This window comes from Typopeltis vanoorti, chromosome 4 (assembly GCF_054136105.1).
Source record: "Typopeltis vanoorti isolate ZY-2024b chromosome 4, IOZ_Tvanoo_1.0, whole genome shotgun sequence".
NCBI lineage: Eukaryota > Metazoa > Arthropoda > Arachnida > Uropygi > Thelyphonidae > Typopeltis > Typopeltis vanoorti.
In genome coordinates this window covers 159385374-159401766 of record NC_143552.1, presented here as the reverse complement: position 1 = coordinate 159401766, position 16393 = coordinate 159385374, and the positions used below count along the sequence as shown (strand labels likewise).

Genomic DNA, 16393 nt, shown 5'->3' with positions numbered 1-16393 from the left:
ACAATAAGAAGAGCAAATGAGACTGTAGAGAGGAGAAAAAACGACTGTGCTGGTTGGAATAAATAATTTTCATGAATGAGGTAGAGCAGGATTTGAAAGGATTACACAGTGAAGAAGAATGCGAGATGGAGAGTTGTGTGTTGCCAATGTATGATAGTAGATGTGAGGAGGAAAAGATTAACGATTATAAATGACACAACAGCTAGCATGTTCAGGATGAAAAGCATAAGCATGTGTATTTGTAGGATAAATTTAAACATGTGAGAGAAGTTTACTGGAGATGGCATTTTATTGATAGTGTGAAGTTGAGTAGGTGCTGATAAGAGGAGAAAATTGTGAGTTCAGGCAGAAAAAAGAAAATTACACTGTAGGGATGTTACTGTTACACTATTAGGATACAAGTAAGAAAAACGATGGTTAGCATGAGAGACAGGACTTCGGGTATAACCTCAGTGGAAGAAGTGAAGTAAAATATTAAAAATATTCTCTAAAAATACTCTACACCAACGTTTCTCAACCTTTCTAAGCCCAAGGATCAGTGAAATGCCTAAAACAATTCTACGGACCACTAAGTTATGTATTTTTTTTTTTAAATGTATGTGGGGATTACCAACATTTTGGAAAAACTGTGCCTTTTATAACATAATAAATCTAAAAGCATGTTTTGAATACATATGGAAAAATAATTAAGTTGGAAGTAAACGATTAAAAGTGTATCATCACTAAACAAAGTTTTAATTTTTATTAAACAAATAAAGGTATCGGTTTCCGATTTGCTGTGGGCAAATGAATGGGTATATCAGTGCCGTCCTACTGATACCAACATTCATCTGCCCACAGCAACTTTTATATTTTATATGTTATCCCCATTCATCTGCCCATACTTATGAAGCTAGCCGCACAACAACTTTTATCTTCACACACTAGCTGATTCGACCTGCGACATGTAAACTGTTCCATTCGCTATGTGCGTTGTGAGACAAGGGAAAAATGTTGTTCGTATCATATTCCATTCATCATAATACTGAATACGAACTTGAAATCCATGGATTCCATCATGGATGACATCCCTTGTCCTGTCCAAATCATCCCCTGCATATATGCAAAAATTTCACTCAGAACATCCCAAAGCTATCTCCACATTAATGCCAGCAAAAAAATTTAAGACATCCTGTTATGTGAGGTGCTTCCTGATATCTATAAACAGTCAAACCCACGATGTCAAGTGCATTTTCCTGTAGCGTATGCATGTGATTTGTACTAATCGTGTTATGATGGTGGTTTTAGTTATATCCACCCTGTGTGCTGCTTGTATTCGTTACATTGTGATGTGTGTTTCTGTACAATCCATGACTGTACAGATGTTGTTGTTTGCATGTGCCGGATTCGGTGTGCTTGGCCGCATATTCCAACAAGCGACCGTATGAGATACGGAACTTCACTAAACGGGACACAGGCAGTTATCCTCCTTGCACGCAGAGCTGAGACTCACCTTGACGTCACTTTGCATAACTTTCGTTTCATCCCCGATTTTTGAAATGGATTAATTTCAAAACCAGTAACAAGAATAATCGGAAACTGTAGTCAAAATAAATGATATAATTATGTTACTACTTACTTTTAATGAGATGGTTCAGCTTCTTGGCCTTTGCAGAGTTGCTGGATGTCTGGTTCAATATTGGTCAACTTTCAGTCGAAGATTGGCACACACTAAGACGATTTCTATATTTTGATTTCATTTGAAGGAGCGATGGAAATCCTTTCTCACAAAGATAGGTTCTAGAAAACTGCATGACGATTTTCAGTGCTTCTTCAGATAATTCGGAAAAATTCACTTCTCACTGAAGGCAAGATCCAGAATCGAGCCAAAACAAGATCATGGAATTGCATTTTAAGCCCAATGGCACTTGAAAACTCAATTAACTGTTCTTTTTTCGATAACGAAAGGTCATTCTCGTGACTATAAGCCAGAAATAGATCTCGAACCCACAGAAATTTCTTATAAAAGTTATTTGGAAAATATGTTTCAAAATTCTGTTTCAGAGTTTTGAGGTGGTCACAAACCCTTTCCAGAAACACAAAATCAACAAAAAGATCATTTTCCACTAAAAAGGATTCCAATGTTGGAAAAGGTGCAAATTATCTGTCTTTTACATAACTAATGCACAACACCAGTTTTTTTTTTCTCGAATGCCTTTATTTTGTCGTAGGCATCAAGAACAGTTAAAGAATTTCCCTGAAGGGAGAGATTTAGTTCATTTGATTTCAAAAAAATATCTGAAAGATAGGACAGTGTTGATAACCATGCTTCGTCAACAAGGAGTGATGCAAAATTAGAATTACATTCATTTACAAACAATAAAACTTTGTGCTTTTATTGAAATAATCTTGTTAGTACTTTGTCCCTGGAAAGCCAGCGAATTTCAGAATGAAGCAAAAGTTGTATACATTCACTGCCCATTTCATCACAGAGTACTGAAAATAACCTGTTATTTAACGGCCGGGCCTTAATAAAATTGACTAGCTTTACAGTGTTGTATAGCAGAGTTTTAAATTCTGGTGTTATTCCTTTCGAGGCCAACCTTTTCCTATGTATGAAACAATATATCCAATTCATATCCGGAGCCACTTCCTTGACCATAAAAACAACCCCCCAACTATGTTCTCTTCCTGTAAGGGGGAGAGCTCCATCCGAACAGAAGCCCATGCATTTTTCCCACTGGATCCCTTCGTGTATTATGTAATTATTGAGAGTGTGAAATATTTCTTCTCCAGTTGTTTGGGATGACAATGTTCTACAAAACAGAATATCATCACGAATGTCGTTATCATGAGCATATCTTACGTAGCATATTAACCGCGCATCATTTGTAACATCAGTAGTCTTGTCTATTTGTTATGCATAATAAGGGCTCTTCTTAACTCTTTTGATTAACTGAGATTCTACGTCACCTGCCATATCATTAATTCTGCGACCTACAGTATCATTGAAAGAGAAGTCAAATCAACATCTTTTAGTAACTTGTTGCCAAACATAGTTTTCACCACATCTTTTTTTTTAGCTGGAAGTAGTAGGTTTTCCCAGATAGAATGAGGTTTCCCTGTTTTTGCTATGCTCAAACTTTAGAGATATATGCTTTCAGTGCTTTGCTACTATTAACCAAACCCATGGCTGAAACTACATCTTTCCCATGATTTAATGTCGCTAAGAATTGCTGAAATTGGCTTTTTTTCCAATTTGCTTATTTTTCACATCACAATGTTTAGTTTCTAAATATCGGAGTTTTGCAGGTTTCATGCACTCATTCGACAACACTTAATAACAGAAAACACATTGAGGTTTCTGTTCACTTTCATCTCTACACCAAGTAAACCCGAATTCCAAACATGAACTGATATATTTCCTACTCTATTTTTTTCTTTGAACTGCTTGTTTCTTCTACTTTAATTGTATCAGATTTCCTCACCGTTACAACGAGTATCACAATTATGGTTAGCATAACATGTTTCATTTGCTTTTCTTTTCAAAGTCCTAGTTCTTAGCCACTTTTCCATTATTAAAAAACTTTTCCAAAAAATATATAAATATATAAATACTAGGTTAACTCATGACACACTTTGTCCAAGTATCATTTAGCACCTCTGAAGGTATACTGAGCCTTGGTTGAAGGAGGGAAATCTTCAGTAACAAAAATCAATTGGTTGAAATGTGGATAACACATGTTCACTTCAAATCTGACAAAACAGCAAGGGAAAGCGGAAGCAATAAAACTATATTGTTGTTCACTTCACCCCTCTTATTCTGCCTCTACAAATTATTGTAGAGCTAGAATGACGAGTAATAAAAGGCGGGTGAAGTGAACAACAATATACACCCTCTGTCCAAAAATAAACTGAACTTTTCGAGTAATGCCAGCTGTTATATCTTTTTGTTGTCAAAAGCGGCAACCTTCATTAGTGTTGTGTCAACTGTTTATGACATTTGTTCCATTAGAAGCCGAGTTATAATGCCAAGAGTGACAGTGTGTGTTTTGACAAATGGTCGGAAAATGAGTTTCAAACAGACAGCTGCGATTGATTTTTGTGTTAAACTTGGTAAAAGTTTTACTGAAATGCATCAAATGCTTCAAAAAGCATATAGTGATGAATGCTTATCTCGTACTCAAGTTTAGTGGTTTAAGCGATTTCCAAGTGGTCGTGAGACACTTGAGGACAACGAAAAGCCGGGCCGTCCAAAAACTTTTGGACTGAGCAAAGTTAACATCCAAAAAGTTCGTGATTTCATCAAAGAAAACCCGAAATCGTCCATGAGATTGATTGAAGATGAATTGAGGATTCCAAAATCAACTGTGCACAATATTTTGACCAAGAGTTTGGGCCTTCATAAATTGAATTCACGATTTGTTCCCCACAAATTGACAGACCAAAAAATGTATCGAATTGAACACTGCAAGGACCTCATTAAAACCGCTCGTAAGGACTCAAACTTCCTCAAAATGATTGTTACTGGTGACGAAATGCGGTGTTTTGAGTATGAACCCAAAACAACGCACCATAGTGCTGAGTAGAGACCATCAGAAGAAGGGCATCCGAAAAAAGTCGCTTGGAGAAGTCAAAAGTAAAGACAATGTTGATTTGTTTCTATGATTCAAAGGGCATTATCCACAAAGAATTCGTTCCGCCTGGCCAAACAGTTAATGGCGAGTTTTATCTCGAAGTTTTGAAGCGATTGATAGCGAGAATTCGTCACGCATGGCATATCGTGATGACTGACCGTTTGTCAAAACACTGTCACTCTTGGCACTATAACTCGGCTTCTAATGAAACAAATGTCATAAACAGTTGACACAACACTAATGAAGGTTGCCACTTTCGACAACAAAAAGATACAACAGGTGGCGCCTAGTTTCATCTATTTTCGAAAAGTTTGGTTTCTTTTTGGATAAAGAGTGTAGTTTTATTGCTTCCGCTTTTGAACATTCTGAGTGTTGTTTTTTTAAGTCTCCATTTGATTTCAATAATTTTTACTTTTTCAATTTTAATTCGTTTGGATAACTAAAAAATATATATTTATTTAATTAATTTAAATCTGCCTGCGGACCACCTGTCCCATCATCCCGGACCACAGGTTGAGAAACACTGCTCTACACAATACAAAAGAGAGTAGTCAGACTGATTAATGACTCCTTTCTTACTAAATCACTCCAACTATTCACACAGGCATCTAGTATCTACTGCATGCATCTTCTATAAATATTTCCATGGTAAATGCTCATCAGAACTATCATCAATAATTCCCCCTCTATCTACTAAATCCATTGAAACACAAGCAGCTACTGTCCAACATCCCTTCACAGTCATATTTCATACTCATTGAACAAGATTTTCTCCCTCCTCCTTAATCCCTACTGTTGCTGTATTCTGGAAAAGCCCCCCCCCCACGTTTCCCAAGAAATACAACACAGGCCTTCAAATCCAATATGAACAAGTTCCTCATTGTCCCAATTCTCTTCCCATATATGGTACTAGCATACTATAGGTTGACCAACCAACCTCTCATGGGATCATAAGAACAAAATTCCTCCGTCTGCATTCTTTAAACTTCCATTAGCTCTCTCGTTTTTTTGTTACCTCGATACTGAATGCTCTCTCTCTCTCTTGTTCTGCATTACTTCAATACAGAACGTTGTGCTTGTCAGCTGACAATCACGCATCGATCTCCTCAGCGAGCATGCGCACTATATGTGAGTGATTAGGTATGATGGCCGACATGTCTTCATTAGCATAACGAGAATGTCTCTACAAAAAAACACAACACTTAATAATTTTAAAATACTTTCAAATTTCTGAAAGTATATATTTCAGTGATTACACCACATTTTTTATTATTCAGTTATACGAAATACTGAAATAATAGTTCCTGACAAGTTTCATAAATCGTAGGATTTACATCTTCAGGGGTAACTAGTATTACAAGAGAATTAATAAATACAAATCATAACCGTCTGGCTATTCATAAAACTCAAATAACAGAATGCAGATATAAAACATTATTGACGTTGAACAATACTGGACAATGTCACGTGTTCTTGTTCTCGTTCATACTGTCCGAGCTCAGATTGAGGTAGATTTTTTATTAGAGCTGACCACACTTGATGGAGAATTAAACCTTGATTTTTATTGCATTGGGTTGGGTTTTTTTAGCATATTAGCTCGGATCTCGGATCTGAGCTCGGACTGTATGAACGAGAACAAGAACACGTGACATCGTCCAGTATTGTTCAACTTCAATAACGTTTTATATCTGCATTCTGTTATTTGAGTTTTATGAATAGCCAGACGGTTATGATTTGTATTTATTAATTCTCTTGTTTAAACTTTAAGTTAAACTATTTACCCCCGAAGATGTAAATCCTATGATTTACGAAACTTGTCGGGAACTATTATTTCAGTAATTTGTATAACTGAATAATAAAAAATGTGGTGTAATCACCGAAATATATCTTTTGAACCAATTTGCCACAGAAGTATACGCCTGCAATTTCTGAAAGTAACACAACTATCAGAAAGTAACACAACCAGTAAATATATAAATTTTTTTAAATGCTTCACATTTCATTTTGAGAAAATAACATCAATAACGGTCACATTGCAAGTGCTAACAATATGTATTATGAAACCAAAACTAATAATGTACTAACATAAAAAATTTGCAAAAATATTCATAATTTTAAATTATGACTGTTTTTACAATATCAATGATAGAATACTTTTGATTAGCAGGAAACAAACAAAGAACATGAAATAACAAGAAAATGTATAAATGCAAACAATAATGGGAGATACATAAGAAAAAATTAGAAGAATATGAAATTATAAAAAATTAAATTGCATAATAAATGTTTAATATTATGTTAGCTTAAATTAATGTCGCTTACCTGAAATCTTCCATGATGAACTAAATGTGTAGTCTGTAACATTAAAACCAAAAATAACCTGAAAACTTGATCAGTCAGTGAACATTATAACTGGCTATCTGCAAAAGAGAGAAGATGCTCGTGATGGACATTAGTCAGCTTGGGAGAAGAGGGAGGAAAGGACTAGCACAGCTGGTATGAACAAGGCAACTTCTTAACTGGGCAGAGATCCAATCATAGGCAGCTGACAGACTGATACTGTTCTGTTAGCAGTATAAATTAAAGAAATATGGCAATTTACAGTATTTCTTTCTAACTCAAAGTTCAATGAAAAGTGATGATATCTGTGTGGGTAACAACTCATTTTGTGTTTGAAATATTTTTTTATCCATAAAGTAAAAATTTATTTATAATTTTTCATTATTTGAGCTAAATACAGTCCACTCTCACTATAGCAAACACCAGTATAATAAGTGTGAGACTTCTCTACTGAGAAATCTCAACCAAAACGACATAGGTACAATGCTATACAAAGAAATTCACTATAGCAAACTATTCCTATGGTCCGTATGAGTTTGCTACTAAGTGATAGTCAACTGTATTTAGTTCAGCCTGAAAATTTCAGGTAAGTGACATTAATTTACACTAATGTAACATTTCAAAATTTAAACATTAATTCTGCATTTTTATTTTTATTATTTCATACTCTTCTGGCTTTCTTATGTCTCCCATTATTGTACATTTGTATTTTTTTCATGCTATTGTTGTTTGCATTCTTTATGTTTGGTTCTTGCCAATTTTTTTATGTTCTGTGGTCAGTGTGCAATTTCTAACCATTTCTTATGCACACTGATCATGACATCTGCTGAGAAATTCAGTTCTCTACTGTAAAGGTTTTGAGCTTTTACTGTTTGTAATGAGCTTAAAACAGCACTGGCTCTACAGAACTTAGGCTGGGACTTTTCCATAGTTTGTTATATGGCATCCTCTCATTTATTTATTTGGCATATGAGATGAGTAAAAATACAAGAAATTAATGAGCAAAACTATATACAGATTGATAGTTCAGTTAATCAATCCAGTCAATGACATCCAAGCAATTGGAGTAAATGCAAGTGCTGAGGCCTCTAGGGAAGGAGTATGTAGGATGGTCATCAGTGATATGATGCATAGTCTGCACAGCACCACACAAGCAAAAGGGTGACTGCAAAATTCCCTACATATGTAATAAGCAGGCACAGCAGCCTTGGCTGGTCTTAAATTTGTTTAGCTGGCTCCAGAGGTGCGAAGGGAAATTTCTGGAGTTTTGGTAGTTTGATCTGTAATCAGGTACTTGTTTGTAGTTCGTTCCAGAATCTTCTCCACCAGTGCTGGGGACCATCATCTGGAATTGACACAAGCAAGCCAGATGGGAGATCTGGAGGAAAGGCACTAAACTGAAGGTGAAGAGATATCTTGATATATAGGAAGGTGCATGTTATGGCTGATTTTACGAGTATTTATTTCTTTGATGGTAGCTGCTTCTCTTCTGAGGCATGGAGGAGTGATGTGGGAAAGAAAAGGCAACCATTGGAAAGGAGTAGATCTTACGGTGGAGATGGTTTTCATTATTATGTTAAGCTGTGTGTGCACGAGAGTCACGTGGTGATATCCTCTCATTACAGTGGTGTTTGCTGTAATGCATGTGTACTGCATTAGGATTAAAGAGACAGAGATGTGGGATATTACTGATGATCTCTTATATGAAGAACTTGAAAAGTATAGTAATGTTGGCTTTGAGGCTATTTAATGAATGAGCAGAAATTTTAGATGTTTGGTGGGATGCTACTATAAGTAAAGGAATGTAGAAGAATATGATTCTGGAGTGTTCTGGCAGATGAGACTGGCAAGTGAAATGCAGATAACAATTAATTAGTAACTTCGACAATGGAAGCACTGGCTGGAAGCAGGAAATAATGTGTGAATAAGGAGATTGAATTCCTTGAGCAGCTTAGTGAAACATGGAAAGTGATTAGACAGTAAAAAATTCACTAAACAAAAGAGAAGCATAGAATTACAGAGCAGGAGACCATGAAAAACTAAGGAAACTAAGCTTTTCCTGAGATCATCTGCTTATGACAATGGACCATATTCATAAGGTCAGCAGGATAAATAGAGTGGGAGGTGAGGTAGATGAAAGAGGTAAAAAGAACAGGCATCCTCTCAGGGTACTCCTCACCTTCCTAACCTATGCGTTTATAAAATAGACTAGGAAGATGAGATGATTATTAAATATTCATTTAAACTAGAAAGTGAGAGTGTAGTGAAAAGGAGAAATTGGCAAATAGGAGATTAGCTGAGGAAGCAAATCAAAATCCTATAGAATTTTACAGCTATAAAATAAGAAGAAAAAATGAGCATTTCTGCATTTTGTTAGGAATGGGAGCGATGGAGGAGGAGGTGGAAGAAGAGATACTTACATTTCAGACATGTGAAATGTTTGGTTTACATTTCAAACTCAATATCAATAAGAGTGCAGTACTAGCACCATGTATTAAGCAAAAGCATAGCTCAACCTTGGCATCTGCAGTATTCCTTGTCCCCCTTGCAAATACATATTTTAATCAAACTGAAGAACAGCAAACGTTGAAATGGATAACCACACAAAATATGTCAAGCATATATACTGTAACCACATTGCAGAGTTGCTGATCATGACACTGACAGAGATCACTGGCATTTGTGAAAAAAAACCTCTTTACTATGCAGATGTAAATAGAAATCAGACAGATTATTCTTGGAATCTACCACAGCTCTGCAGCACTCACCTAAATAGTGGCTTCCTCAATTTACCAGAAATCTGGGAGATTATAAGAACAATATTCAAGATCTCCTTACCATATACAAATATGACATGCTGTGCCTGCATATCACATCTGTGTGCCTATAAAAATGCCAATGAAAACCATACTTATTATCCTTATATCTGCATCTTCTTTAAAGCAAAAACATAAGGAACATCTGTAACAGTGGTGGAGATGGAGAGTTGTACAATAGGTGTCCTCCCGTGATGAGTCTGAGGACTCGTTGGAGGTGTCATGAATAACAATAATAATATTATGCTTTCTATAGCAGTTTCTTCCACATGTTATTTCTTTCTTTCTTTTTTTTTTGAACATTGTAGATGGTTCATTAGTCTAAAGAGTATGAAAATTAATATTCAGCAATGTTCAGAGAAATACAGTTACTGTACCTGAATGCTATCCCAAAGCTGATATTCCAAATAGTCTTCACTTACTGTGTGAGGAAATCCATGAGGAAGAAATACAGCCTAAAACCAAAATTAAATATGTAGAAAATATAAAACATAAAATGAATACTATATTCAGACAGTTCCCACGTCATACATGCATATACACCACACCAGCAAATCAAAATCCTATAGAATCTTATAGCAATAAAATAAGAAGAAAAAAGGAGAATTTCTGCATTTTGTTAGAGATGGGAGGGATAGAGAAGAGATACCTACATTTCAGACATATGAAATATTTGGTTTACATAGGCTTACAGATAATTAAAACACATTTGCAGCCTTATGTATATTTAAAGAATAACTACAAGAAACTTGAAGTTATAAGATAATAAACATACTTAATTAGTCAAAATTTTCAACTTTGCAATAAACCATCTTAAGTGCAGAACTAAATAAGAAAAATTACTTTAGACGCATATTGCAAAATTAAATGACACAATAACAATTGCTACAATCTTACTCTATTCAGGAAAGTTCACCATCACCAAATTCCTGATATGTATCCTCAGGGGATGCAGCAGATACATATCAGAAATTTGGTCCTGAGGGATAACAGATTAATTTGGAAGAAAACTGTTGATAGGTGGTTAGTAGCAACATAGACTTTTCATGTAGTAATCATGTAGTTTCATCAATCAACAGTTTTCTTCCAAATTAATCTCTTATCCCTCAGGACTCCAAATCTTATATTTCAGTTTCCTATGGAACCTTTTACTGTATCTATACGCCTAGACCTCTGTCTTTCTTTTGATCTTTTCTTGCCATCCTGACAACAAATACTTGTTTTACTAACTTTTCCACTCTCATTCTGTTTAAGTGACCATTTCACCTGAAATAAACTATGCTCACACATTCCTGTGTGAGCATAGTTTATTTCATTCCTTCCTTTATTCCATTCATTACATTCCTGAATGAAAACAATTTTAGAGTTCCTTCCTAATACACTACTAATCAAATATGTCCAGACACCCCTACAGCTATATACATCGCAGCTATGCTCATATGAATATAAAAGGAAGTACACTATAAAGATTGCAAAACTGTGCAGTTTTGCAATCTTTATAGACAAAAAAATTAGCTTTATAGAAAAAAAAATTAGTAAAATGGGCTGTACTGAAGAGCTCAGTGACTTTCAACATGACAATATCATAGAATACCACCTGGACATCAACTCAGTTCAAGAAATTGCTGCCCTGTTGGAGTTTTGGTGAAGCCAATAGGTGATTTTATTGTGAAATAGAAACAACAACAGTACAATTGCAACTTGGCTACATAAAATCTGAGAGCAAGAGCACCAAGTGCCAAAACACGTGATACAAAAAAAAAAAAAAAATTGCCTGGCTTTGGTTGAAACACTTACTACAGAGTCCTAAAATGCCTTTCCAAGCACACATCTGTTCATCAGAAGATAAAGATCGTGACTTTCATGGCTACTCAGCCACCCACACCCAAGTCTAACTTCAGCAAGGGCAAAGCCAAGTGTCAGATAGGGAGCAGTAAAGCTCATTGCCACTGGACTTGGAAGCATTGAAAATGGAGTCATGAATCACACTTCACCATCTGTCAATCTGATGGACAAGTTTGTGGAGGAGTCGTCATGGTCTGTGGTTAATTTTCATGGTTTGGGCTGAGCCCTAGTTCCAGAAGTGAACCTTAAGCTACAGCCTAATGACAATCTAGCAATTGTGCATTTTTAACTTTATGGCAGCAGTTCAGAAGAGGCCCTTTCCTGTATCAACAATAACATAGTCAATGAGACTTTTCTTATTCCTTGCCTCTTCTCTCCATGTGAATTTGTGCACATTTTTATGTTGGAACATTGTGTTAGTAATAACCAGTCCATGTCCTGAGCAGAAATCCAACAGGTATTTGCCATTATTATTAGCTTTGCTCTTTTCTTCAAATTTTTTAAAAATATTTTTGTATATCTGACAATCATTTCCTACTCTGCTACTTAGATCCCCAACAAGGACCAATTTTTCAGTGTCAGTTGCTTTCTCTAAAGTCTCAAAAAATTCAGAGACCATAGTCACAAATAGTCTCATTGTCCAGTTCCATGTTCTGATGTTTGCCCACATCACTCTACTTGATACTGCTTGCCATTCAAGAAGATTAGCTTCATATTTGGCATTCAATACTATAGCTACACCTTCTTCTTGATAGTCATTGACTGAATATAACATTTTGTATTTATTGCTCAGAAAAAATCTCACCAGATTTTGTCTTTTTTGTTTCAGTAACCCCTATTATGTCGATCTGGTACTTATTAAATTCCTCAGCTAGCTCCATTTCTTTGCCATTCAGGCTTCTTATGTTGATAGTACCGATCTTGAACTCTGGTGATGAGTTAGGATGAGTTGATTCAGGATTTGTTCCAGTAGCTGACTTTTCGCTGTTTGCCCTGGTTCCCTAGCAAAGACAAGGGGAAGCCTCGTTTAAATGGGTGACGTCCCAGTCAGAATGAAATTCTGTCATGTTGTACCATCACTTTATATTTTGGTTTAAGCCAATAAGAATACAATTTGGTCTGCTAAACCCCAAATTTCCAGCCCATCCTCGTTCATTCAGTATCCAGGTAGATACCTAACAGGGTGCACCATGAGAAGGTGAGAATTGGACACTGGGTCAGAAGCCCTGGTCATTTCTCTGCATTCCTTTCAAGGCTATGTGGAGGTCTCTTCTCAGTTATACAGCTTTGACCCTTAAGCACCCCTTGATCTAGATAAAGGAAATGGCTACACGATGATCTTGCAAAAGCATTTGACAGAATACCACATGGAACACTGTTATGCAAATTAGAACAAATGGGGATGGATATGAGACTGGTTAAGTGAATAAAAGGATGGCTGCTGGACAGATATCAAAAAGTGGTAAATGGAAGGGCAGAATTGAGGCGAAAACAGGTGACTAGTGTGCCACAAGGTTCAGTATTGGGATCATTGCTGTTTAATTTGTACATAAATGATATAGGAAATAACCTGAAAGGAAATATTCAGTTGTTTGCTGATGATGCAAAATTAGGTATAATAATAGTTAATCAAGGCAATGTGGAGAGCTTGCAGAAAAGATTTAAATTGGCTGTCAGTATGAGCAAAATTAATGAGCATCAGTTTAATGTCAAGAAATGTCAAGTTATGCATTTTGGGATAAATAGATTACAAGCTATGTATCACATTGATGGCACTGTACTCCAGGAAATAGATGAAGCTAGAGATTTAGACAGAGAGTTAAAATTTAGAAGACATATTGCTAAGGTTGCTGAATTAGCCCATAAGATTACTTGGCTAAGAACACATTAACAAGTAGTGATAAGGAAGTTGTAATTCCTCTTTATAAGGCCTTGATATGCCATCTTGATTACGGTGCTCAAGTCTGGTCCCTTAGGTTTCTTGGGGATGAGGTGGAGAGGATTCAGAGGCGAGTGACCAAATGGTGAGTGGCCTGTAGAATGTTCCCTATGAGGATAGATTGAAGGTGTGTGTGATTGCAGAAGGTTGATTGTAAGGTTGAAGGTTGGTGTTGATAGGAGAAGAGGGGATATGATAGAAACATTTAAGTTGCTTAAAAGATTTTATAGGATAGATGCAAGGGAAATATTTCAGCACTTGGCTAGAGCGAGCAGAACAAGGGGTCATCCCTGGAAGTTAAATAAACGTGTGGTTAGTAAGGGTGCGAGGACTAGATTTTTTTGCTTGGAGAGTGGTGAATGAGTGGAATGGGTTGCCAGAGTCAGTTGTTAGTGCTTTGTTTGTTAATGGGTTCAAAGAGAGGTATGATAAATTGTGTGGATAGACTAGATCTCCCTGCAATGAGTCTTCGCACTCCATGGAGGTGTCCGTATAATAATAATAATTCTGTATATGACCTCTTACAATTTTTTTTTAAATATTAACTACAGAACAAAAATAGCCTATAGTTTATTTTATCAATATCCTTATGGACAGTCTTCAGGGACTCTAGTCATTATGCTTTTCATTAACGCATTAAGTGATTTCATAAGTAATTTGATTTCATTAAGTAATTTCATTAAAGCATTAACATTTTATTAAAATGCAGTGAAATCTCATCCAGCCCCATGCTCCTTGCTGAAATCTTGAATACTTAGAATTCTAAATGCATCATTTTCATTAACTTCCAATCCATCAGTATTCCCATTCTCATAACAATAACACATTTCACACAAGTAACAGCTCTAGACAATGAGTCTTTGACTCCAAGGAGATCTGGTGTTAAAAATAAAGTAATAGCTCTACTAATGTCATCTACATTAGTTCAGTTTCCAAAATAGCTCCTCATTCCAGCAAGGTCATTCATTCAAGATTATTACTCCTTTTAATGGCCACATAATAAAGAAGACTACATAAGATTTTTCCAAGGATTGTGGTGCTATTCTCTTCTCATACTATAATTTTTCTTTCCTTACTCCACTGGTTGCTTGCTTGCACCTGACATTTCTTGTTCATCTCTCTCTCTCTCTCTCTTTCTTTCTTTCTTTATGCAGTTTTCCCATAACTTCTTTTTCCTCTGCAATTTTGAATGATTTCCCTAGTCAGTCATTCACAAATCTGTTTTATTTTCCTTGCTCAATATATACAATTCAACAATGCTGTTAACAAATATTCAAAAGATTAAACAAAACTACAAAATCAATAAACAGATTAACAAACTTTTATACCAAAGTTAGTCAACACTTCCAGGTTCAGGCTGTAGCTCAGATCATCAACTCCTCATAGCAGACATAAAAATACATTTAAAGGTGAATAAACTAACCTACCTGTCAAGAACAGAGGTCTCAAGAGTTAATGGTAATTATAATATTGCTGTGGAAAACAAACTTTCTGAATTAAGCAACTGTATAGAGGCAAAAACAGCAGAAGAACTTGGGTGCAAAACAAAAGCAACAATTCTTGAGACAACAAAGAATACAATCCACAAAAGAACAAAAATAAACATTCCATGGATCTCAAGTGAAACAGATTGACAAAAAAAAAAAAAAAACTCTACAAGAAAAACAAAGACAAGATTTTACAAAAGCAGTGTGAAGAAATTGAAGAACATTACATTCTAATAAAAATCAAACCAAAGATCTATTCAAGAAAATCAAACTCATAACTAGAAACTTTAAACCAAATAACTCTAGCATAGCTGATTCAAACAACCAAATTTTAACCAATACAAATGGCATACCCAAGAGATGAAAAAGTTACTGTGAGAATCTTTATAAAAATCTCATTTGAAGAAAGACAAGAGAAATTCACACAAAAGGAACCGAATATTTTAAAAGACGAAGTTGAATGGGCTTTGGAAAATCCCAAGAAAGAAAAAATGCTAGGTTTTGATCAAATACCAAGTGAACTACTCACAACCCTTGGGCCTAATGGAACTGAAATTATCTTTAGAATATGCAAAAAAACCTAGGAAAGAGGTATTTGGCCAGAAGATTGGGTAAGATCTATATTCATATCATCACACAAGAAAGGAAATATCGATGACTGCAACAACTATAGGACCATTGCATTGATTTCAAATGCAAGCAAAATTCTGCTACATGTGATTAAAGAAAGACTGAAGAACTACATTGAACTAGAAAACCCAAATGAACAGGCTGGTTTCAGGTCTGGTTGAGATACAGAGACCATATTGCAAACATAAGGCAGCTAATAGAAAAAACTCATGAGTCAATATCCCAATGTATCTCTGTTTTATGGACTATACCAAGGCTGTGTCAATTGGGAGGTACTCTGGAAATGTCTGAACAAAATGGGAATTCCAAAATACCTAATCAACTTAATAAAGCAATTATATGACAGGAACACAGCAACAGTGAAGATAAGCCAAAATATCTCAGAGTGGTTTAAGACAGAAAAAGGGGGTTAGGCAGGGACGCAATCCTACCTCCCGACCTGTTCAACTTCTATAGTGAATTCATAATGAGAAAAGCTCCTGATGGATGGAAAGGTGGAATCTCAATTGCAGGTAAGAAGATAAACAGGTATGCAGATGATATTGTGTTTATAGCCAGCAGTGAAAGAGAACTGATGTCACTTATTGGGAGAGCATTAAATACAGACTTAAAATTAACAGAGATAAGGCCTGGCCTGGCCGGCTGAGTGGTTAGCATATCTGCTCTTCAGCCAAAAGGCTGCAAACAAATTCGAATCCCACATTGGGCATGGATGTTTGT

The 16393-nt window shown here is 35.8% G+C and overlaps 1 protein-coding gene across 1 annotated transcript in view; it reads right to left on the bottom strand.

Annotated features, from left to right (window-relative positions):
- Positions 1-16393, bottom strand: part of LOC150107796 (RUS family member 1) — a 222143-nt gene that overhangs the window by 186131 nt on the left and 19619 nt on the right. Inside the window, exon 2 of the mRNA XM_090391552.1 lies at positions 10150-10227. Within this exon, the coding sequence (XP_090247678.1) occupies positions 10150-10227 (78 nt within the window). The remainder of the gene's footprint in view (positions 1-10149; positions 10228-16393) is intronic.